The sequence below is a fragment of the Nymphaea colorata genome, chromosome 6 (genome assembly GCF_008831285.2).
Source record: "Nymphaea colorata isolate Beijing-Zhang1983 chromosome 6, ASM883128v2, whole genome shotgun sequence".
Taxonomy (NCBI): domain Eukaryota; kingdom Viridiplantae; phylum Streptophyta; class Magnoliopsida; order Nymphaeales; family Nymphaeaceae; genus Nymphaea; species Nymphaea colorata.
The window spans coordinates 11,776,310-11,801,686 of NC_045143.1; the positions used below are offsets into that span (position 1 = coordinate 11,776,310).

Here is a 25,377-nt window from a genome sequence, read left to right on the forward strand (position 1 = left end):
CATCACTTTATTCAACTCTTGTTCCTAACAATTTTTCCTACCACTTTTCTTTTTTTTTTTTTTTTAAAAAAAACACTGCACAAACCTACAATAAACCTGGGCACTAGGCCAGGGTACCCGATGGGTACGAACTAAAAAAACAGGCCCAGGTTGGCTTGATTTTTTTTTTAATTTTTAATTATTTTTATTTAATAATAATATATATTTTATTTATTAACAATATATTTTATATTCAAAATATTTTATTTTATATTTTAAAAATATATTTTTTATTTTAATCGAGACGAGTCGGGCCCAAGCTTTAGTGTCGAGTATCGGGCTCAGGTTCGGGCGTTGGGCCAGGCCGACCCGATGCCTTAGTCTAGCTTATAACCACCATATTTATCTCGAGTGACATAGTACTCAAGTGACATAGTATAGCTGGTCGAACTTATGACAGTGAAAAGTTGATCATAGGGAAAAAGAGAAGAAAAAGAAAGGTCCGGCCTTATGACAGTGAAAAGTTGATCATAGGGAAAAAGAGAAGAAAAAGAAAGGTCCGGCCTCTTTGAAGTATCTCTTTAATAAGTTTAGAGATAATTATGAGGAGAACCTTTGGACTTTTCCTGGCCATCTCGTTCACCTGAAACTACATTATACGCTCACGTCTTTTTCATTTCAATGGTGCGAGAAGAGGACAAGACAAATGAACCTTCGAATATTTGGGATAGGATGCAACTAGACAAAATTTAAATAAAAAGGCAAAAAAAATACCGCGAAGAGGGGGTTGAACTTGTTAAGAGCATTAAATTTTCTTTGTTTGTCATAGCAGCGTCGATTTGACTTTGAAAGTTGCACTATTTTCACTAATTAAATCTCAAAAATCATGTTCTTTTTTCCATGGATTATGGACATGCAACTCTTCCGGCCCGTTATTTAGTCATCGGGCACAGTAATGACTTTGGATTTATTTTATATTATATCTCAAATCTTGCGATGGGTTGAAGCTGTTCAAACTCGTTCGTTCGTCGAAATAAATTTAAAAAAAATGTATTCTCGAGATCACGAGATTTCGCAGGGCAGGGGATTGGTGAGGATGGCGTGGATCCATGTGCTACTGGATCTAGACATATCGCAATATCATAGAAAAACCCGAAACGTGAAGTCCCATTGGCGGACCGGATCCTAGAACAAAATGCAGATCCAGGAAGCAGGAACTCCGACCGATGTTGGATCTCGGCAAGAGGATAGTGTGACTTGGTGGCAGTTTCGAGCGACCAATGAGCACCCCTGGATCCAGATATGGAGATCCAAACCAACAAAAGCAAATCTAGAGAGAGAGAGAGAGAGAGGAGGGGAGAGAAGGGGGAGGGGGGCGGTGCGGAAGTATCTTGCGATGCAGACGCGCAAAAAACAGCTCTCAGACGGAAAGCATCGAGTCTCTTCCGGTGTATTATTTTCATTTTTCATTCGGAGGCTTTACTTTATCAACCCAATCCCCTGTGGGACGGTCGCCAAACATCTTTCCCTTTGACGAAGGGCATTCCTCGTCTCTCTCTCTCTCTCTCTCTGTGAGTCTCTCTCCCTCTCTCTCTGTGAGTAGGTTCAGGTGCTGCTTGTGTAGGGGAGTGGAGGAGGACATAGAAGCAGGTCTTTTTCTTACTCTCTCTCTCTCTCTCACGCACATACGCTAATTCAGTGATGCAACTTTGTTTTGGCGGACTTTGTTTCTTTCCTTTTCCTCTACCCATGAACTCTTGATGAAGTGATTGGAAAGGCTCCTAATCGAACATACTTTTTGATTTTTTTTTTTTTTTAGTATTCTACTGATGATATTTGAGGGTAGAAACCTTATGATCTTTCTTATATTATTCCCTCCGAACAAGACTGGATATTTTCTCATGTTCTCTGATTATGAGGATTTATTTGGATCGTGATCGTCCTACTTCTCCTGGTCTGCCCTAAGGAATTGGCATTTCTGGGATTGTAATTTCTTTTCGGTTCGATCACTTTTGTCCACTTTCTTGGTAATTGCGTTATTCTCTGTGGTGATCTTCATGCCATCCCATCGTATGTTCGGAAAAGATTCAGCGTAGATCTGATTGTCTTTTTGAGGAATGCATCTGGTGAGAATTCGATTTGTTGAAAACCCAATTTAGTACCAGCTTCTTCATCGTATTTGTTTTTTTTTTCTGCTTGATATAAGAGAAAAAGGAATTGTTTTATGCTTGGGAGTTCCTTGGTGAGATAAACAGTTATTAGACAATTCAAACTGAAACGGACGCCAATTTCTTTTTTTCTGTATTATTCTGTTTGGCTGTATAGCGATTCGTTGGTTCCTTCATGGATGCCGTAGATCAAACATTAAGTGATCGTGGACAAGTGTTATTGATTTGGTTCCCGCAATATGAACCCGATTAACATCAATATCCTTATCACATCCATTTCTATCTTTTTCTTTGAAAAAATTATATCATGAAATGGTGATTCCTTCATGGGGGAGCAATTAAATGACAACGATGGACAATTTATTTCTCCTATTTATCTGAAAAGTTTGAAGTTTCAAGATGACCACGATCATTCTTGGGTATATGGTGGGCTGTATGTTGTACTGCCCTTCAGCATTTTTGGCTATTATAGTATTATTTCGTGCATTGTCACACATACAGGTGATGCAGTAAAACCATTGTGACATTAAAACTTGTGCATTGTTAAGGCAAAATTTTTGAACCTGTTTTTTCAGGTTTGACATTCTTTCTTTGAAAACTGTAGTTTGTCTTACTTTTCTAGAAAATGTTTATGGTTTAAAATTTTAAACATATTTATTAATTCATTATAATTTTATTATTTTAGATTTAGGCCAACTGGCAAGAATGTCCTGAGATTTATCTGGCACCTGTATTTATTTTACAATTTATATTGATATCAAGTATGTGTGCATGTGTGTGCATACCAAGGTAATACTCGTTCACTGCACTTTCCGTAGAATGAACATAGAATGAAGGATTGTGCTATCTGTAATTGCACTCAGGTAATGCATGGTTTCTGCAGCATGTTTTGATCGCAAGTATAGTTCCAATTGACTTTATTTTTTACCAATAGAAGTTGCTTGAATGCTTGAATCTGAGAGAGAGAGAGACAATTTGAGATTAAGCATACACCTATTAATTTATGCCAAGGGACACATGCATCAGGTTCAAACTCTTATACTTCCACTTATATGATTAAACACACAGGCAGTTTTAATGTATCTCATCCTTTATCATTGCATACTATGTACATGTTCTTGATTATCGTACTTGTTTTGTCCTTTTGGGAGAAAATTCAGTTGCCTTATCATCCTCAATATTTTTTTGTCTGCTATAGAGAATGGCTGAAGCAATTAGCGAAGAGAAGGCTATTGTTGAACAATCAGCCAGTTTTACTGATAAAAAGAAAGAAAAAACTACAAATCGGCAAAGAAAGGGGATTCTATCTCGCATTTGGCATGCAATCTTTAGTAGGGGGCGTAATGACTTTGAGAAGAAGTTACAGTATTTGTCAAAAGAAGAGGCGTCTGTTCATTCAAGGATGAAGAAGAGAGCTCAAACTTGGAGATCCATGGCAAGGAACCTTATAGTTTACTCAGTGGTTCTGGAGGTGCATGTCTAATACCTATCCAAAGATGGTCTGTGGAACATCTGCTTGTATTTGTTTATCTCAAAGTGAAAGTGAAGGTGTCCATGTTCAAAAAAATATAACTTGATCTATCCTGCTCTCTCTAGCCTAACACTGCTTCCAAGGAAAAGCTCCTCACCCGGTGCCATAAAACATGCTTTCAGTCATGAAATGGATCAGTTTATATTGCACGGCAGATAACTTGTGATGATCCACTTGTGCAACCTAATCTGCTTTAGAATACAGGCTTGGTGAACTTTACTAATTATTCACATGAACGCACATACACACTCCATTGCATGCACCCGACCATTTGTTCCAACCATATGTATATGCATACATGTATGTATGTGCATTCAAATGTGGAAATTAGCATGCAGTTACTGCAAAGAGTGCATATTGCATCCACAAATCTGATTCTATTGGTATTTCAACTTGGTCCATTTGCTATTAGTTGACATTTAGATTGTGTTTATTAATGACAAGAACGTCATTTTTTTGGGGCTTTGGTATCCATGAAAATCATGGTTGGACTAATAGTTCGGTACATGATGCAAAATTTGTAAATGTACATTTTTAGATTTAAGAAATATAAAAAAATTAGGATGCATCATGGAAAATACAAAAAAAAGTCGGGGGAAACAAAGAAAAATATAATTTCCTTTGAAAAATAAAAAAAGTAAAATGTCATACGTAAACTTAACAATGCAAGAAACTAACAACATGATCCATTAGTTAAACTTAAAGTTCTAAACATCAATGAATAAACTTGTTCCGTGTAAAACATGAATGTGAAATTATCGTTTGTCACCCTTGCCATTTTTTTCCTCATTTTCTCCTTCAAAGTCTATGCCATCCTCAACCTATATAGGTTCCTTGTCATCATTTTTCTTGTGCTCCTTTAATGTTGGTTCATTCTACATTTTCCTCTGGAAATATTTTCTACTTGTGCATCAAATACATAGAAGTGCTGCAAGCTTATAGGGTTAACCTACTTTTTATGCTTTCTTGTTGATGCTTTCTTAGTTGTCTAAACACGTTAAGGATAACCAACACATATCATGTGACAAGTTTATGTTAGTGTTTGACTTATAATAACAAGTGTATATTTGTTTATGACCTATTTCTCAGTTGCATATCATTCAACTCTATTATTTTCTTAATCTTATCCTCTTCTTGGTGTAAGTTTACCTGTTCCTTTCACATCTACAGGTAGCGGATGATTGATTGAGGATTTTAATTGCAAAATTTTAGCTTTGATAGTTATCTCAAACCTAACCTTTACATGTCTAATGACACTAGAACAGTCTGAGGAAACAATAAGTAAACAAAATATTATAAAAGTTGAACGACTTAAAGAGGGAGGCCTTTTGAACCCAAGTGTGAAATATACGGGGTTCAAAATACAAAGTTCAAACCTCAAACCATAGCCACAAAAAATGTGTTCTTTGAAAAAAACGTGTTAAAAATGTGAAAAACAAGTCAACCAAACAAAACTTCCGTTTTCTTGAAAAAATGCTGAAATGAGAAAGACATTTTTTTCATTTTTCTAAATGCCAAACTGTTTGTTTCCATTTTCTAATTTTTATTTGTTGCTTATTTACTTATTTTTTTAATGTTGTTTTATTCGTTTTTCATTTATTTTATTTTCCCTAATTTTTAAGATTTTTTTATGTTTTTAAAAAGTCACCATCAATTTCCCATTTTTTTTCAGGCTCGTCATATTATACTCAAGAAAAACCTTGCTGTTAAAATGTGAAAATGATAATTGTGACTTTGTTTCAAACCCAAACATTAATGGTATGTTACACCCATGAAAGTAGTTCCAGGAGGTTGTGATATCATTTCTCCTAAAGGCATGTAACACATCCTTAGATATAACATTGATATCAAGCCTTAAGAAAACTGAACCTAAGTACTGATTCCTGCAAAATGAAGCTTGTAGCCCACATTTATGTGTTAGTTTAAAACAAGAAAAGAAAAAGGCCAGGTTGCAGTTTGCACAGGTGCCTGCAGGATTTTGGTTTAAAATTGCCATGAATATTAGTGAGTGTGTGCTTAAGTGTAGTATCAGGCTATCAACACACATGTTTTGTTTCAAGTATTATTGGTTAGTGATTCTTAAGATTAAATGTTTTGACTTTAAAGAGGCATTTCCCCAGAGATGTCTATGCAGTATGGTTTAGCAAAATTTCATGTCTCTTTCTTTGGATGAAGTTATGCATGCATTTGCATGTCAAGAAAATGTGCTCATGTGCATTGCATCTCTTGGAAAGTCTTCCAGCAATTGGCATTTCCTGTGCATGTTTGAATGGGTTTAAAATACTGAAAAGATATAAAAATGTGATGTCCATGATGGTTTCACATGAAGTTGCCTTGCCGAGTATGTCAATCATTGAGAAAGTAATGCATCCTGAGCATATGAAGGTCCCTGAAGTTGCTTTTGGGGTCAGCCTGTAGCATCAATAAGCTGCCAATCCTTGTCACCACAGTTGCAGACCTTCCTCTTGTGATTGTGACAAGTAAAACCTCATTTTCTCTTGTGATTGTGACAAGTAAAACCTCATTTCCTCTTGAAGTTCTGAATGTGGAAGTTCATGTACGGGCCTACGGCTGCTTATCTTCCAACTTCAGTGACGTGCTAATCATTATGATCTCAGTTCGAGTATACATTGTATGTTGTGAGACCATGTAGATATACAGGCATAGCCTGCAACCATATTTTTCTATGACAGATGTCTTTTATAAATACACTTGGAAATGGAATGGTTGATGGCACAAACATCAGTGCAATCTGCTTAGTAGGGTGACATCTGCAAGTGCATATTTTTGGAAGCATTTTCGTAAAATAGTCCTTTGTTAAAGAAATCATGATGGTAATGGTGCCTCTTGCTGTTAGTCCATCTGAATGGAAGTCTACAGTTTATTTATCATGTGGTTGTACTTTTTTGTTTCTTGATACGATGCTGCATGGCCCTTGTCTGAATAAGTAATGATCTTGGCATGATACTGCAACATCTAGGATCTGAATCTTATCCACAAGGATCCTCATTAATGTACATGGTAAGAATTAAAGCAATCTTTGCCCCTAGTATGTAGTATCACATAAGCTGGCTGTGAATATTCTGTTTTGGCATATTTTTTTTTCTTTTTTCATTTTTTTAATTCAGTTATATCGAATTAATTTGTCAACTGATATGCAATGTATGCTGATGGGCATTTGAACTTAAAAAGTGCTGCAACTATTGGCCTTCTTTTTTTCTTTAATTTTCACATATAGAAGCATTGATTATTTATTGAGTAGTTAGGACATAGGATAATAGTATATGTCTAGTTTTGAACTGCATGTTATGACTACTACCTGCAACAAAGTTAGTCTCATTTTAATTAATATTCTTCAGGCTGCTGCTCTGTTTTATGCAATCATGACAACAAGATCAGTGGATCTTAACTGGAAGATGAGAGCTTTAAGGGTGATGCCTGTATTTGCTGTGCCTTTTCTAGGGGCTGCTATTTATTCAACACTTTCCAGCTACAAAAGAATGCGTAAGGCACAAATGACCTTTAAGAAGATTATCTTAGGACTTAAATTTTCCCTTTCAAGTTAGATCTTAAATGGCCACGGTTTATACACATTCTGATCTTGTATAGAACTGTTTGGAAAAAAGTTTACAAGTTAATTAACTCATGGAAGGTTGATTATTTTCTATGGTTGCTTGGCTCTAGCTTATTATTATTTTTTTGATGTTCTTGAAAATATCTGGGATATGCTTTATGCCCTTCACAAGAGTATTGTTGCATCTATGTTGTTCTCTTTATTATCTGTATGGTTGATTGAGAGACCAGGTAGTGGTAATGTTTTCTATGGCAAACCTGGTGAGTCGACCGGAGAGTCTCCCTGGTTGTCTTGGATCACCTATTAACTGGGTCAGAGCTCAACGTCTAATCCACATGTCTGAGTCCTATGGCATGGGGGTATGGATTGTTGGCTCGGCTGGTCACAGTCGGGATTCCCTGAGTCTGGATATGTCCATTTTTTATTGACATGACTTAGTCTCGTATCACTGCTTAGCCTGGTTTCTAACTTAAAAATGGGTCAATCACATGTATAAAAGGCTTCATATGAGGGCCCGAGGGTTTTAGGGAAACCCTTTCTTCCCCAACAAGGAAAGGCCATTCTATAAAGTTTCCCAGTGCCAGTTGCTCATTGACGACAACAGACAGCTCTCTTTCTCCCTCTCTTCCAATGTGCTCCCTGTCCAGCACTGCTGGCGACCAGTCAGAGAGGGTCACTTGCATCCTCCGTGCAACTGAGTGTGGCTGTCCCTGTTTGCTCAGCAATGAGTGGATCCTGATCACTCTACCTCCTTCTCTCTAATCTCTCTTTACTATTTCCTCTATCCAATGACCTCTCGGTCACCTCTTGCTGGTGACCTTTTTCATTTCTGCATGAAAATTAGAAGACAGTCTAGATACAAAATCATTCTTAGTGTTTCTCTCATTCACCTGCTATAGCCGTTTCATTGATTTAGCTCAGTCTGCTCAGTTAATGGAACTTTTTAGTTATCTGTTGTCTCAGTTAATCTTAGTTGATCTAATGTCCTAACTCTTCAGTTCTTTGAGAGAGAGCTTTTCTGGAATTAAGTGATATCTAGTTAAAGATTAAACCCATAATCAAGAATTGCATTTAGTCTATAAATGAAGATGAAGAAATTTACCAATATTTGACAAACTTTTATTCTCTTACTTGTGTACTGGACATTTGATGATCATGAATTGATAAGTGTATGGATCAAAGAGGATTTTTACCACGTAGTTATTTAGGAAAAGTTTTACGCGTCATGTGTGGACTGTCATCTACATGGTTCATATTGTTTCTTTGCAGCTCTAACATTAGACTATGTTGAAGTGAGGCCTGCACTTATTTCTCTGATTACTAGATATGCACTAAACAAGAGAAAATGGTGGACTTTTTACCATAAACCTAGGTTTTAACATGGGTAACACGGGTGGCATAGGTTCTACAAGATATGTTTTAGAGCACATATTCATGGTTTTATAGAATATGTATTTAACGTATGGCTGGAACTTCTACTTGATGAGTTGATATAGAATATGTAACTACCGTATAGTAAACTGTACTTAAAGAACAGAAGTTACATAATATAACTGTATATAATATAAGTATATATGGTATAACAGTGTATAATAAAATTACAGGACTTAAATTTGAAGGGAAGGTGACTTTTCACCTTCACATGGACTAGGCGTGCTAGCACCTAGTCCAGCCTAGGCACAGCTGGGGACCAGTCTAACACCCATTGCCTAAGTGATGGACTTAGGTGATGGGTGTGGACTCACACCTAGGTGACGCCTAGGCGTAGATTAGGCGATGCCTTAACAACTAAGACTTGTAGTAAAAGTACACTAATGAAATTTTATGCTGACCCAAATGTGTTGCCAAGTCAACTTGACAATTTGTGATCCAGTAGTAAGCCAATCCAAGTCTGATTCATGGGTTTGCCAATAATGCTGTATAGAACATACTATACTGATGTTGGAAACATATCATTTGGAGGCACATTTGAGTATCAAGAGAGAATGTGATGGAAAAAGTGTCAACTGTCAATTCACTGTGACAATGAGAACAAGCCATGTAAATTCCTCATGTAAAAGGCACAGATGGGGGAGTTTGAGGCCAGCATTCCTATTCAAAGTGTAGGAAAGAATCATCATTATCAACACTTGACTGTTTCAGGATTTCAGCTTGTTACACTTTTCATGGAGTACAGCTGGTATTATTTTGCCATGGAATGCAGCTGGTATTAAATTTTAGCAGCTCCTGATTTGAAGCTCAAGATTCTGACATAAAAAACGAGTGAGCACTTAGTTTTTCGTGTGAACTTTCCTTAACGAAATTTCATTCACAAAGTGGCTTCAGGCTAAAATAGCTAAATCAATCCCTTTGCGATTTATAGTATATAGGTTTTAATCTCATGAATTAATTTTTTTTTTTTTTCAAAAAAAGGCAAATGTTGTGAGTCAAAAGACGGAGTTTTGGTTTGCATTCAGTAAGCGTAATGTCACAGAACTTAGGGAACGTACTAGTGTTTTAGCATGCGGTTGAAGTTTATTGTAGAATATAAAAGTTTGTTAGATGAATTACAGTTCAAATCTTAAATATGAAGTCCGTTTCTGAAAGCACATGAAAAACTGTGTGAATCAGGGAAGCATGGTCGTTTGCTATTCTAACTTCCCATTCCCAGTGAATATGCATTCCTTTCGATGAATCTGCATTATACTGACCTGATTCCCAAACACCAAAGAAATTTAAAGAAGCACCGAACTTAGAGTTTCTTCTCCATGAAACATCCCCAGAGCCCAGCCAGCCACCAATGAAAAGAAAAAGAAAACTAGACATGATAAAATGGGGGGAAAACTTCTACCTTTTTAAGCTATGTCACACGGACTCTTCAAAAAAGGGGCAGCACCCACGTCTACCGGATGTCACACAGGTGCAACTCTGACTTGCACCCCAAAACAGCCTCTCTTATTCACTTTGAAATTTTTTTCTCCTCTTTCTTTTTCTTCTCTCTCCCTCTCTTTCTTTATTTACAGTAATAAAAGTAAAAGAAAAGACAGATTAAGCTAATAAACAATCATATAATTATATATCTAATAAATAAATAAATATATACCCTCGCTGCACCCGTGCACCCAAGTTTTTTGAGATATGCCACACTGGCTCCCCCATCCGCACTAGCATCAACACCAGCACCAGCACCCCACATCCATGTGACCTAGTTTTAAGTTGTCTGTTGTTTGCTCATTATATTTTTAAGACAATGATGCTTCTGTAACTTCTTTTATTTTTTCTGAAAAAATGACAGGTGATCGCAGTGATCAGAAAACTCTTGAAAGATTACGTGCTGAGAGACAAGCAGAGATTGATGAGCTTAAGGAGAGAACAAACTATTATATTACTCAACAGTTGATACAGGTAACAATGCGAGGCATTAGCTTGGCATGGGTTTGTAGCTTTTATGACCGTTTTTATTATTGTTCTCAAACATCAAACCATGCTAATTATCTCAAAATGCAGAGATATGATACAGATCCTGCAGCAAAAGCTGCAGCAGCTACTGTTTTAGCTTCAAAACTAGGTGCAGATTCTGGCCTGAAGGTAATGGTTGGAGATGAACCAAAGCTTGATCTTCCACATGGAAAAAGCAGTGATATCGAGGTGGTCCAATCCACTGGCCTTCGCAACAGGAAGGCACCTCACTTGAGGAGTAACAGTGGGGGAAGTGTTGTGTCTCAAGATGCTCATGAAGAAACACCAAGGATGTCTGACATTGGTGGGCAGCAATTTAGTCCTCAAAGCCAAGCAATTGCTGTGACTCATCATCAAAGATCCACTGCCAGTGATGGAGGATGGATTGCACGCCTGGCAGCAATGCTTGTTGGTGAGGATCCGACACAGTGCTATGCCCTTATCTGTGGCAACTGTCATATGCACAACGGTAAGTGAGACAAATTACCTTCATTTACTTGTGCTGTTCAGCTGAAATGGTCTTAAGCATAAATGGCACCTTAAGGTTATGGAAATAGTTAGAACAGGGACTCTACTGCTATCACCTATGTCACATGGGTGCAGATGCAGGCATGGGTTTCAGTTGCTGGTGTAGAACATTTTCAAAATGCTTTACATATGGCCCAATAGCAATAATAAGGTTTTAAACGAACACATAACATTTACTTCTTATATTCATAAGATATTAATTAATAAACAAAAAGCACGAAAATAGACAAAAAAAAAGGATACCAAATATCATTTTGCTTGCCCAACACCCATGCTATTGCTCCTGCTGTCATGATGCGGATGTGGCGCCCTTCTAGGAAAGTCTGTGTGACATAGCTGCACTCCTTGAAAAACAATTATCTGTTTAACACTGTTTAACTTTTAAAATCAGCTAGATAAAATTAGTAAGAACACTGAAAAAACAATCATTTTTCATAATTTTATGTCAACCAAAGAAAAAAGAGTCAAATAAGCATTCTAAATGGAGTTCAAGATGAAGTGGATAACCCACAAAGAAAGAAACCACACAGAAGAACATCATCAAAATTAATATTGTGAATTTATTGTTATCTTCATTCAGGGACAGAAATGTTAAACGTTGTTTGAAGCTTGTTACTTTGAAAGTACCATTTTTTCTGCACCAGAAGGATATCAAGTAGCGAGAATGTACTCTTTCTAAAACATTGTAAAAACTAAAAACTATCATTTTTTTTTATGCCAACAAGGATATACGAGTCCCAGAGAAAGTGGATAACAAGTTGACAAGGGTCAAAGAACAAAGTGACCACAGGGAAGAAACATCATTAAAAAGAGATATTCTGAATTTAAGTTAGACACGTGAATCATTCAACACTATGAAGTTTGTTCCTTTGATTTTTTTTATGTTTCCTGTGCCAGGAAATCAAGAAGTGGTGGATCTTGGGAGGGGCAAAATTTCAAGTGTTAGTCCTTGTCTGGACAGTTAGGTCCTAAGAGGGCGTCTGGTGACAAGAACACTGCTGTTTGGAACTTAGAGTTCCATGAATGTGTACCAAAAAATGGTCACATTCATGGAACCATAGAACAAACACATTCTTGGAGCATTATGTTCCAATGGATTCAGCGTTCTTGTTAATAAATGCCATCTAAAGGGCCTAGTTGGGCTCCCAAAAAAGGCTAAAAAATGAACTCAACAAAATATAAAATTAACTTTGGAAAAGGAGAAAATTGAGAATTCCTCAGATAAAATTCTTACATTGGTCTACCAAAAAGAGAAAGCTTGGTGCTTTCCATTTAGGGCGTGCTTCATTGCCCAGATAACTCTTTTGGACGATGGAGAGTCTTCTATGTTTTCTGTTTGCCTGAAGGGGAACAATAATGTTGCCAGGGCACTAGTATTCCTTCAATCGAAGAAGCTTCAAGTGCCCAGAATTTGACTGGAAGTTTAGACACTTCCTGGCATTCTGAACAAAATTTATGTTACTATACTAACAATGTGCTTCAACATTGCAGGACTAGCAAGAAAGGAAGATTTTCCTTACATAACTTACTACTGCCCTCACTGCCATGCTCTAAACGGTTCTGGCAAGCAAGACTCACCGACTGCTGATTCAAGTTCTAAAGGGATCAGCTCACCTCATTCTGATGATGGCCAAAGTAGTGCTAGTGCAGGTACACTGTTGGAGGGCAAGGTCATTGATAACTCTCTAGACTCACTAGAAGCTGCAGGAATGAGTAAGGTTGAGCAATCTGATGTACCGGCATCTTAAACCCATGTATACAAAAAGATGAGCTTGATATGTACCAGTAGAGGACACATACCATTTTTTCCCTTAGGGTTGCTTCCATTGTATCTTTCTGAGAGCAGGAAAGGATAGTTTGTGGTGGTTAAAAGAACCTTTTCTGAGTTCCATATCCATGTCAAGGTTGTTCTTGACTGTTGTAAAATCTCTGTGCTTAATGATTGAGGGCATTGTTTAAGATCCTCCCGTTTTGAATTTTCTCAACATCCTGCATCAAGTAGATCATTTTCAGCTTGTCTGTGCAGATCATTTCACAAGTCTCTAGTGGTCTATTGTTGTCTGTGAAAGAGATCCATCTGGCAGGTTTCCCAGATTATGACCATCTGTAAGCACAAAATGCACGCTCGTATGTGCATGCATCTGCCTCTACTTTATTTTTGCTTGGTTCTGGGCCTCTGGCAACATATATATATATTTAAAGTTGTTCCAAGGGCAAGTTGATCTTTTACTCATTGAGGGGGTAGATGAGGTTTTAGACGCTGGTAAGTCTGCTGCGGTTACAAATGTCAATGCTTGTTTCCTCATTCAGTTTTTTTTTTTTTTGGTTAGTGTGGTTGTGGTGGGAAGATCTCTGCCCTTGTATCGCTCAACACGGTTCTTGTCTGCAGGAACGGCCACCATCCAGCGGCATTTAGATGTTTGATGCTGCAAAAGGCTAGAAGCTTCTGTGAAACTGCGCAAGTTCTTGAAGCCAACTTATCAGATCCTGTCTATCGACTGGCTATTCGAGAGCGGGACATGCGTGATACAAGTTGGCGGCAATTTTCAAGCACAGTTGCCAAAAGATGCCAACCATATCAGTTATCTGTGAAGTGCTACCTAATGTTTCGATTATCACGTTAGCCGCTAATGCTGTCAAGTTTTTAAGATACGCTTGTTCTTTGAGCCAGTCATCTTGAAAAAGGAGAGCGAAACTTCCAAGTGTCATATCTTCTCAGCCTATTTGTGCCTGGTAAGAGTTGGCGCTAGCAGAGATGAATGGAAACTGGCGAGCAGGACGTTTAAAATTTAGCATGAAAAATTAAGAATATTTGATATTTATTCTGACATGAGCAGAATTAGATGGGCGTGGAACAAGAAGTTTTCCACTAGCACAATTCTTTTCGACTAAAGTTACTAAATGTGAAGTAACAACAACTCTCTCTCTCTCTCTCGCGTGCGTTGCAAAATGCAAGAACGACAGCAGAGGCACTCTTGAGTTGAAGCCCTCTGTTCCTTTTCATGGTCAAGCAGGCATGTCTTTTAGCTCAGAATGCGAGACCTCATGCTTACAAAGTAGGAAGATTACGGCTTATGTGCACTTGTTACGCTAAAGCACAATTACCAACATCCGAAACATCTAAAAAAATGGCAATCAATGAAGATATATTAAATAGGCCTGGGTGTCCGGCCGGGTATGGGTCGGGTCCGGGTCACACTTTTTTTCTATCGGGTTCAACTTTAGTGAGCCCGGCCCGATCTGATATCTTAACGGGACGGGCCTGGCCTGGTTATCACTTTCTAAACCCGGCCCGGCCCAACGGCCCGTTGGGTCGACGTCGACGAGCAAGAAGAGGGAGGAGAAGGAGAGAAGGCGATGGGGACGAGGAGCAGGAGGAGAGGAGGCTTTGCATTGTTTACTTCCAATCGTTGCTGCCGTCGATGATCTCCAACTCAAGAGTCAAGACCCCCATCAGCGTGGCCAACGCCGCCGTCATCCAGCAGCAGGAGGTTAGACGAAGGGTCTAGGATTCGGGCCGGGCCGGGCTTAGAAAGGCCCACCCCTAAGGCGAACGGTGGAACTCCACCGGCAGGCCACCCAATAATGTGGGTGGCCGTCGGCGGGTCTCGCCAAGACGGCCGGCCGTCGCCCGCCCAAAACCGGCGAAATCCGGTCTTCTCCTTCCCGATTCAAAAAATGCCCCTTTTTCTTGATTGGGCGCTATAGTGGCGGCGAGGAAGCCACCGACAGCCTGTGGGTGGGCACCTGTGGGTCGCACGGTGCAGTCCAGCAACAGCAAACCAGCCGGTGGCCTCCCTTCCCTGTCGTCGCCCTCCAACGGAAGGCCAACGCCTTCCATCGCCTTCCCCTCTCCCTCTCCCTCGCCCTGTTCTTCTTTCTGACTCTTATTGCGGCTGCGACAGAGGCGAACGGTAGTCGTCGTCGTTCGACAGGAGGGTAGACGAATGGTCTAGGAGGATACCGCCCAGTTGGGGTCGCCTCTCTCCCCGCCGGCCGGTTCCTCGCCGCCGTCCTCCCCTCCCGAAAGTTCTGCCTCCCCTGGCTCGGCGAGTTCTCCCTCAACCTCGGGTCGGCCCGACCCAGCCCGCCTGTTAACAAAACAGGTCGGGCTGGGCCTGATTTTTGGTGGACCAGGCCCGGCCCAAACTGGTCAGTTAACTTTAACGGGCCGGGCTGGGCCTGTTTTTTGGTGGACATGCTCGGTGCCCGGCCCCACCTGGCCCGTTTGTTGACTGGGCCGGGCCCGGGTCTGGGCTTTGGACCCAACGGGCCGATCCGGGCCGTGTTTTACCGGCTCGAGCATTCACCTAAAAAAAATTGGATAAAGTTAACTGCAGAAATGAGAAGAAAAGTGATATATATATATATATATATATATATATATATATATATATATATATAAAATTCATGTCCGGAATGATTGCTACTCTTATTATTATTGAACAGAATACGTTCAAAGTAAATAAAAGAAAAACCTATATTCATTTATTTTGCATTAAGAAAAATAATTAAGATAGAAGTGAATGCAAATTCATTAAGCTCATTACTGTCTGGGAGTTGCTTAGAAAAGGAAACGTAAACGCCCTTTTCTCTTCCTTCATTCTTCATCCTTCTTGATTTTCACCTCCTGATCACTACCACATTTATCTTTCTTTCAAATTTTCCATCTTTTTCTCCTGCATCAAAAGAATGTCTTTACTTGTTATCTTCTTGCTCTTGTTTTCCATCTTCAATCTCTCCCGTTCTGATGATCTTTCAAAATGGTAAGAAGCATTAGTTTAGGTTTCTTCCCTTACTTCCATTATTCATGTCCTAAAAATTATTTGTTACGTTCATCTCAGGGACGAAAAGGAAAGCTCGCCCTTTCAGTACTCACAGCATTCAACTTCTTTTGAATACGATCGAGTAGTCCAACTGTCCCAACAACCAAGGTATGTTGAATTGGATTAATAGAAGAATGCAAGTTAGTTTCTTCCGGAATTCTGACAAATGATTTGGTGTTGGTTCTGGCAGGGTTTTCCTTTACAAGGGTTTCCTGACGGATGAAGAATGTGATCATCTCATCAATGTGGTAATGTTGACGAACTTAAAGAGTTAAGCATGGTGATCAATCCAGTGCTTCTGTTCTGATGGCGAGTTTCTTTGCTTGGTTTGGTCACGTACAGGCAAAGCATAACCTTACAAGATCTAAGGTTGGCCATTCATCGGGTCATTTCAGTCTGGGACGAACGAGCTCGACTGCGGGTTTAGACGACGATGTGAGTGAACCATTTCATGATCCCATTCAAGTTCCTGCTACATCATCAATCTGTATATTCTGTATCTACACTTAGTGAAACATAATCTTAGTTTCGAGCATCTTTTCCTTTAAATGGTTATGTGGCCAAGGAATGCACCCCATCTGATCGATGAATATACTTAATCTTGTTCAACTGAAAACTTCTAAATCAGTTGATGGGGTGCGAGTTTTTTCTTTAGTTCAATAGAAAAGAAATTCACTCAGTTTGAAATTAAAACTTTCTTAGTTGATGCTGTTGTTGTAAAACCTCCAGTTTCTGACCTTGATTTGGCAGAAGGCAGACGCTAAGATGCATTCATGGAAGTTGAATGTGTCATTTTCCTTGTGTGCGTGTTTGATAGCCTCGGATCTATGAGTCGATATCTAAGATACCTTTTATGTTAGACTCACAATATATAGAAACAAACACCAGATTATATACCACTATGAGGAAAGGTGGAATCAACTCGGATCTTATATCTGAAGTTATCAAACAATCCCTTAGCTAGGCCGGTGGAGTTTTTTGTTGGCAATTTTACCTTACCTGAGAAGGTGGCTGCTTTTGCTTATCACATGCTGTAAGCAGCTATTTTTACTGCGGTAGGTATTACAAGCTGCTCAAATTGCTGTATGTATTAACTTTTACTGTAGTGTTTCAACTCGTCACGTTCTATCAATTGGTGACCTTTGCATAGAACAAGATAATTTGCATCATTAAGTGGGCGTTTGATAAAAAGAATATAATATTTTTGAAATACATGTCACATTTAGTTTTTGAGAGGGCTTTTCATAAGAAGAAAATTGTATTTTTGGAATGCATATTCTATATAAGAACACATGACTCACAAACATTTAGGTCTTGTTGCAAGAGACATAGTGCAATTGTTGATGTTCTTGTGATTAGATCCAACAGTCTGATATAACACATAATCATGTTATGTTTCTTGACAGGCAGGCTATATTCTTCGAACATATGTCCTAAAAATATAATGTCCTTGTCAAACGCCCTCCAAAAACCTTTGAGAGAGAGAACGTGCATCTATGAGACCCTTTATTGTTCTCATATATCTTGCTTTCATTTTCTCATTTATAGGACAAGGTTGTTGCAAGACTAAAGGACAGAATTGAAGCATGGACTCTACTTCCTAAAGGTGAAATTTGAATGTTATAATATTAAGTTTATCTTCTCTGAATTTTTAGAATTCTTCGTATGGGATCGAGGATAAACTAGGCAGCTTGCAATGTAATCGCAGAAATTAAATTTGGTGTAATTTAGTGGAAAAGCAAACACTTCAATTGCTAGTGTCTACTTACAGAACTCTACTTGTCTTGGACAACTAGAAAAAAAAAATGTTTGATTCATTGGATTTTGAGAACTTGAAATATGAAATCCTTGAACAAGAGAGATGCCAAATCGTTCCGGGAGATACAAAATTTTCTAAGTGGAGTGCTACATATACAACTCAGGACTATATAAGCCAGAGAAATGGAGAGAATATTGAGGCTCTTTCCTAGTCGGCAAGTTGTAACCCCCTCGATCATGGAAAAACACGCAATTATGAAATTAAATTAGTGAAATTGTGATAAAAACATGCAATTCTGAAAGTAAAATTACTGAAATTGTGTTTCTTTTTGGGTATGTGTTCGACGGATCACAGGCCCAATTTCATCTAATTCTGGAAATCACAAGTTGATCGTTGCCGTTGTTTTTGGCGATCAGAAAATGGCGAGACAATGCAGGTGCAGCGGTATGAGAAAGGCCAGCATTACATGTGGCACGCGGATTTCATGGACAACCAACGTCCGATTGCCGGCGGCAACCGAGTGGTAACGTTGATAATGTACTTGTCCACGGTGACCACGGGCGGAGAGACCTTCTTCCCGAACGCGAAGGCAAGATGTTGACATCCACAGTCTAGATTTTTTTTTTTCCCGGGTTTTCTTACACATTTGTCAATCTTTTCTTGCTAAAATCATGATAAAGAAATTTATCCATCTTGCCGGCAGGTGTTTGATCAGTATGATCCCTTGTCCAACTGCAGTAGCACGGGCCTTGCAGGTAAGCATCAATCTCGAGATTAACACAACATTTATTCTCTTATCAATGGATAATAAGTCTAATTAGCAGTAAAAAATGGACTAAGAAACCATAGTCTCCAAAAAAAAAAAAAACATTTATAGAACTCGATAAATAAGTGAGCCATTTAAACCTAAAAGAACGCCGGTTTTTTTAAAAAAACACCAAAATGAAAAAACAAGAAAAATGCTTTTCTTTCATGTTTTTTCTCTCTTTTTTTTCACTTTAGGATTTTCACGTTTTTAATGCCAAACTGTTAGTTTTTATTTTCTTTTATTTTTGCTTATTTAATTATTTTTAATATTTTTGTCATTACTTTTTCACTTATTTGATTCTTCCTTAATTTTTAAATTTTTATTCTTTTAATTTACTGCATTTTTTTTTCGTTTTTTTCAATTTCACCATATTATACCTAAGAAAAACCTTGCCAATAACATTTTATATTATACCTAAGAAAAACCTTGCCAATAACATTTTTTGTGACTATGAAAGAAGCATAAAAAGAAATTAAACGATTTTACCTAAAATTAAGATAAGAACTTTTTGTGGGGTATTATTTCGTCTATTTATTTTTGAACTTGTTGGTCGCAGTGAAGCCAAGGAAAGGAGACGCTCTGCTGTTCTTCAACCTGAACCTGGACGAGTCTCCTGATGAGACAAGCCGGCATGGGAGCTGCCGGGTGGTGGAGGGCGAGAAGTGGGTTGCGACCCACTGGGTCCACGTTAGAGCCCATCGTTACAGCGCATCTCTGTACAAGGAGGGTGAGTGCAGAGACCGCAGAGCTAGTTGCAAAGCAAGGGCTGCTGCTGGTGCCTGTGTCCAAAACGATCCCTTTGCTGTTAAATTTTGTAAACTCAGTTGCCGTTTCTGCGTATTCGGGGCGCCCAGCTGATCGGCTAAATTTGGTCGCCCTTAATAAATACTTTATTGATTCATCATTGTGTCCCCAGATTTTGTAATCTTTCTGCAAATTATAAACAAAAAAAATTAATGGGGTTTACATTTCTACTAAGAGTTTTGTGTTTTTCTGTTAAATGCAGTGACTTTGAAAAGCCAGAGTCACACTCTGACTATCCAAAGTTACCCATTAATCTAAACAGAAGTTACCCATTAATCTAAACAGGCTGTCTATTTGTTTTTTTTGAAGCATATAGATGGTTGAAAGAAAAACAAGAAAAAATGTGAACTAATACTAGATGACTGACAAAAATACCTATCATTTTTTTTTTCTTAATTGTCTATCATGTTGGATGGATGATCCTGCTTAGCTCTGTAACTATGAAAACTAAAGTGACCATTCAATTTTCTCATCTCCCTCTCTTTATATATATATATATATATATATATATATATATATATATATCCACACACACACACTCGCACACACATATATGTGAGAGAGTAGGAGAGAGAGAGAGAGATATGAAGGGGAAGCGGAAAGGGGATCCGATAAGACCCATCCACATTAGCCCAAGTGTCAACTCTCAACCCTAACTCAACTCAATACCATCAAAATAATGCTCTTCAAGAATTGAACCAATGATGTGGGTTTACACACCATTTACCCCAACCAGTTGCGCTATCCATGACAAAGAGAGGATTGGGTAGGATCAGCTGTCATTTCCTATTGGTTTCACCAGTTGCACTCATAAAATTCAATATTTTGTATTCTTTTTATTGCAAAATTTACTACATAATAATACATTAAAAATTCACTTAAAAATGATGTATACTTTTTTAGAACTATGCAGATAGGAGCTCGCTAGAGTTTAAGAATCAATAATTTGAAATGATTTGGTGCACAAAAAATGATTTTTTTCTCTTGATTTCATGGTTTAGAACATGAAGATCATGTCTATATAACTAGCTTTTCCCAAAAAAGTTAAAAAACACATGAATCAGATCAGCTGGCCGGTTTTATTAATTTTGTATGAATGGTTACACGAACAATTCAACAGCTAGCTTACATTAATGAAGATTTCTTCCTTTTGGGCTCAGAGGAATGTCTTATGGCCTAAACTTTATTGTTATAACCTACCAATTGGAATACTTCCCTACATATGTGTAGAATAGTATACCAATTTTAGTGCAAATCCAACTCCAATCTGATGGGTCCTCCACTGTCCTGACAGTAGGTATGTAACTTTTTGCTATGTGTTTTGTTTGCATGATCTTTTATCCAGTCTCACATGCATCACATCTCAGAGTTTAGAAAGAGTTTTCCACTTCTATTACTTTGGAGTAGTTTCCTATATACATGCAGTTTTTTCTTATCAATATTTAGGTGAACCAAAGTTTGTGTTTGTTATCACTTTTACCTATTTTATAGCATCATATTTTTTGTCATGGCCACTTTCATTGCTTTATGCAGAAATCCAAATTTTCATAGAGATTGTTTAGATCATATCTCAAAGTCTAGCTCAAGCTTTTTGATGCTTTAAGTTAGATTATATTCCTACACTTGTGTAGTTCAGCCACCCAATTTTGAATCAAATATTTGCCCATTTGATAAGGTTTTACGTCAAATTAAAGGAAACTATTTTCTATCAAAACCCTATTTTTTCAAAAATATCATGCTCCAAATTTTTCCTACATTTTCTAGATCCATTTCTCAAGCACTAGGATCTCTTTTTCAATTAATATACCAATTGATTTCTTTTAGGTGGCATTTGAATGCTAAGGCAAGCAATGTCTCAATTAAGCAGCAGTGACAGTTGAATGACAACCAATACAACTGCAGTAGAATTACATATTCCATATGCCTTCCCACATTTTTTAAGATTCTCGTTTAATACAAGAATATAAGATGTCAAATGTACATAGAAAATGAATGAACAAAGCAAACAAATATAGTATGTACAACTAAGCTATACAACTCATCAATTTGACTACCATCTAACTAAAAGCTTGGGATAGTATAACTCACTAAGACACTTCTTTTTTTTTATTACCATCTTAACAAGCATGACCACATGTCATTAGATGTGTTTAATTACAATTTTTTTAATTAGTTTCAGTATAACTCTAGCTGTTGCAACCCCTCCTTTGATAACCCTAATTGTACATCTCCCATGCCTCAGGCATAGGTGATACAATTCCCTCACTAAATAATTATTTCAGAAATGGGAAGGCAAGACATACCATGGCAAGGTCACATTAATCCTGACACTTATGGTTCTCAACTCTGGGCAAGGTCTATCAGAGAATGCTAGAAAGATTCAGATCTTACTGGTCTAGATCATCATGCTTATCCTGACGAGCATCCCATAGTTTCTGGATCTTCAATAAGGCAGGTGCAACCAACATGATAAAGATGGCAAACTTAGTGTCGCCTTATCTCCCACTTTCACACGTGTACACCAAATAGTCAAGATATGAGCAAGAATCCTCACCTTCTTAGCATATAACCTTTTATTATCTTTAGTGAGATTATTTTCCTTCATTAGCCTTGTCATCGCAGTCAAGTATTCAACCTACTTTGCAACTATCGTCTAATTTACAACATTTTTTTAAATGTTAAGATAAATGTCAAGAACTTCTTGCTATGGTAGTTTCAGTTCAGTTCATTGTTGAGGATGTATTACCTTTAGGTTGTGTTTGGAAACCTTAGATGTTAAATCTGAGGTGATTTGAGATATGAGAATCTTAGATCCTAAGTTTTTAGAACAGAGCTTCTTACCATGGATTTAAGATTTTTTGTTTGATGGAATCAAAATTACAATGGGGGATCTAAGATCCAATGTTTGTTACAAAATGAGGATCTTAAATTCAAACTTCTTTAACAATTGATAAGTACATGGAATGGAGTTGCAAGAAAACTATGCTTTTGGTAGGCAAAATTGTTATGCAATAACTACAATTAGACATTCAAAAGATTAGCAACCTTCTTATTTGGATCATTTTTAAATATATTTAAGTTGAATTGGATCATCTATTTCCACCAATGTACTCATCTAATAGCCAGACGTATATAGAACCACTCAACAACTGTTGTGTTCTAACAACAACAAAAAGACATTCTCCTTTAAAAAAGTGAAAAGGACAAAAACACAAAAGTAGAAAAGAATGCTGCAATGGCTACCAAACTTTAACAAAACCAAACAAAATTTTTGCCATTTGACAACACCCCTAAATTGAGAAGGCCTGAAAAGAACTCCCATAAGTGCATTTTTGTTGTTCAAATTTCAAATTTAAGTGCATAAGAATCTTATATAAATTTTAAAATTTAAAAGAACACAAACCTATGCTACATCAAACCTATGAGTTGTTTTCTCTCAAGCCCATATTTGTTCCACAATTAGACTACTAAAGTTTTTCACACTTTGTGCATGCATAATAACACACTAGCAATTTTACCAAGAACAGTTCTAAGCATTAGTCAATCCATACATTTATCAAACCTATGATTAGTTGGCTGTCTTCCAATTACATGATTAGCTGGCTTGTTTATAGAGAATTTTATTCAAATTTTCAGTAAGAAGTTGTAGTGTTAGGAAACCATCATGCATGTCATATCCAAAATTGAATTTCAATCACATGGTGAATAAACAGTTGTAAAAGAGTAATCAATTAAGGTTCTTGTGGTGCACTACAAATAAAACACAACTATAAGGTAAAAAAAACTTGATGACCTATTACAACAAGTAACAACCCTTTTTCAGACAAGTCCCATCTAATGATGTACATGAAATACTTTTCCTTTTAAATGCAGCTGAAAGGTCCAGTTATCCATCTAGCCAATAACATGTGCATTTTAATGAATCCAACAACTTGCAATTCATATTATATTATTGATGATCAAACAATGAACAAGAAATGATTATAATCAAAGGTAAAGAGACATAAAAATATTATTAATTTGTACGCACCATTTTGTATAGTCATGCCACATTTGTTTTGTGATTCATTCGTCAACATATTGTTGCTACCACGAAGGTGAAGTTGGTTACTATTCTTTTTTTATCATCATCTACCTATTTATGGTTGTAAAATTCATCATCTTCATTGCTTCAAATTACTTTGCTTTTGAGGTCATCTCTAGTATAAAATTATGGAATACACATGTTGCAAGAACATTTTTTACTTGAGTGTGAAAAATATATTGCACTTGATGCTTGAATATTGGAAAACATGATTTTAAAATACCAAATGCACGTTTCACTATAGCTATAAGTGATGCATGCATATAGTTGAAAAGCTCTTCTTCCCTCTCTCTATAGGTTTAGCTCCCAAAGCTTTGAATTCTAAAAGATGGTGCATGTATCTTTGATATGGAGTGAGGAATCCAACTATGTTTGAATATCGATTATTAGCAAGATAATATTTCCCTATAGTCGTATGATTATAAAACAAAATAAAAAATACAACAAATAATTTATTAAACAAGAAATACTATTGCCTTCAGGTATTACAAGTGGATTTTCATTATCATCAATAGCATTATGTAGAACTCTTGAATCTGAAGTTGATGTCTTCCAACCTACAAGTGCATAATGAAGCATATCAAATCCCACTACAACCATCACATTTTGAGTTCATACTTCATTCATATTACAAAATCATCATTGTGTTTCAAGTGGCACCCAAGCAGGATTATCAGCTCCATCAATTGTTCTCAAGCAATCATATATAAATAATAACATAGAATGTGCAATATTATAATGACATTCAATATTTCGACCATGTACTACATTCATTATGGAAGAAGACAACATTATATTCATTAAATCTTACCTTAAAATATGGTTAGAAGAGAGAGTTAGGTCTAATTTTTTTTGGAATTATGTTCGATGGAAACTGAATATAGTCTTTGCCCAACTCACCTATCATTCACTATCAAATGCTTCCTAAATTATAAAAATAAAAACACTAATTAACCAAACATATATTCAAAGCCTACAAAAAAAATTATACAATTAAGAGTAACCTTATTCAAACAAATGCCAATCCATGAAATATGAACAATTTAACATGCAAAACAACTAAAGCAAAACAAAAGTTTCCATTTATATTCTTTATGTGCAGCTATCACAAGATGACATACAAAATAGTAGTCATATTGACGATAGTAAAGTTTGAATATGACATCTGACAAAAAATATGATGTAGATTTGATTACCTGTAGTTATCTATAATGGCATGTGATACATACAAAATGGTTTTCATCTATACATACAAAATATAAACATCATATGAAATAGACATTTGAAGAGATTTTTGCAAACTCATGATACCCCTTCAAAATGCATGCAAAATGGTTCTTCAATGGTTGCTTAATATCCTTGGAGTTTGACATACAACTATTCAGCTCTGGTGTCATCATTCATTGTCAAATCAATTCCATCTACAATGTTTTGGCACCATATGTGCTACCTAGCATGTCTAGAATCACATTGCACACAAACATGATGTCTTCTATTGTTTTGGAGCCAAGAATATTTGCTGGAGTTCTTTGAATCTTGAAATGTCTTCACAAAATTTTTCAAACAGATTTTACTCTCAAAAATATTTAAGTCATGTAGATATCAAGGCTTTGGAAAGAATAACGAGGTTTAAGCAAAGCATGGCCATTTTTTTTTCTCTTCATAAAATTTAAGTATGATCATTTTGTTACTCCTGGGTTTGGAGATCCCGTTGAAACAATCCTACTATGTTTTTAATGAAACTAACTTTGTGAATGTGATATCCATCTTTAATGTTTGGATTTGGGAAAATTTTGATACTTTTATTTCAAACAAACATACTTCAACTGTTTTTAATTGTTGAAGATGTGCTTTCAAAAAAAGAGGGTCCGAAGTCAT

General features: G+C 37.1%; 2 protein-coding genes across 3 annotated transcripts; both read left to right on the forward strand.

Moving 5' to 3' along the window:
• The first annotated feature begins 1,357 nt into the window (after nt 1-1,357).
• LOC116256000 (uncharacterized protein At2g24330-like) lies at nt 1,358-13,181 on the forward strand. Of its 2 annotated transcripts, XM_031632112.2 has the most exons (6): nt 1,362-1,629; nt 3,346-3,618; nt 7,038-7,182; nt 10,527-10,636; nt 10,739-11,159; nt 12,710-13,181. In XM_031632112.2, the coding sequence occupies exons 2-6, from the start codon at nt 3,349-3,351 to the stop codon at nt 12,964-12,966; spliced, it is 1,203 nt and encodes a 400-aa protein (XP_031487972.1). In that variant the 5' UTR covers nt 1,362-1,629; nt 3,346-3,348; the 3' UTR covers nt 12,967-13,181. The 2 variants fall into 2 exon arrangements, with proteins under 2 accessions (XP_031487971.1, XP_031487972.1); XM_031632111.2 differs by having other exon boundaries at nt 1,358-1,629; nt 10,527-11,159.
• Nucleotides 13,182-14,657: 1,476 nt separating this feature from the next.
• Nucleotides 14,658-19,512, forward strand: LOC116256004 (probable prolyl 4-hydroxylase 4). Its single transcript, XM_031632117.2, has 8 exons — nt 14,658-14,709; nt 16,063-16,152; nt 16,235-16,292; nt 16,387-16,479; nt 17,593-17,650; nt 18,220-18,392; nt 18,507-18,558; nt 19,168-19,512. Exons 6-8 carry the CDS (start codon nt 18,234-18,236, stop codon nt 19,467-19,469), a joined length of 513 nt encoding a protein of 170 aa, XP_031487977.1. The 5' UTR covers nt 14,658-14,709; nt 16,063-16,152; nt 16,235-16,292; nt 16,387-16,479; nt 17,593-17,650; nt 18,220-18,233; the 3' UTR covers nt 19,470-19,512.
• The last annotated feature ends 5,865 nt before the right edge of the window (nt 19,513-25,377 follow it).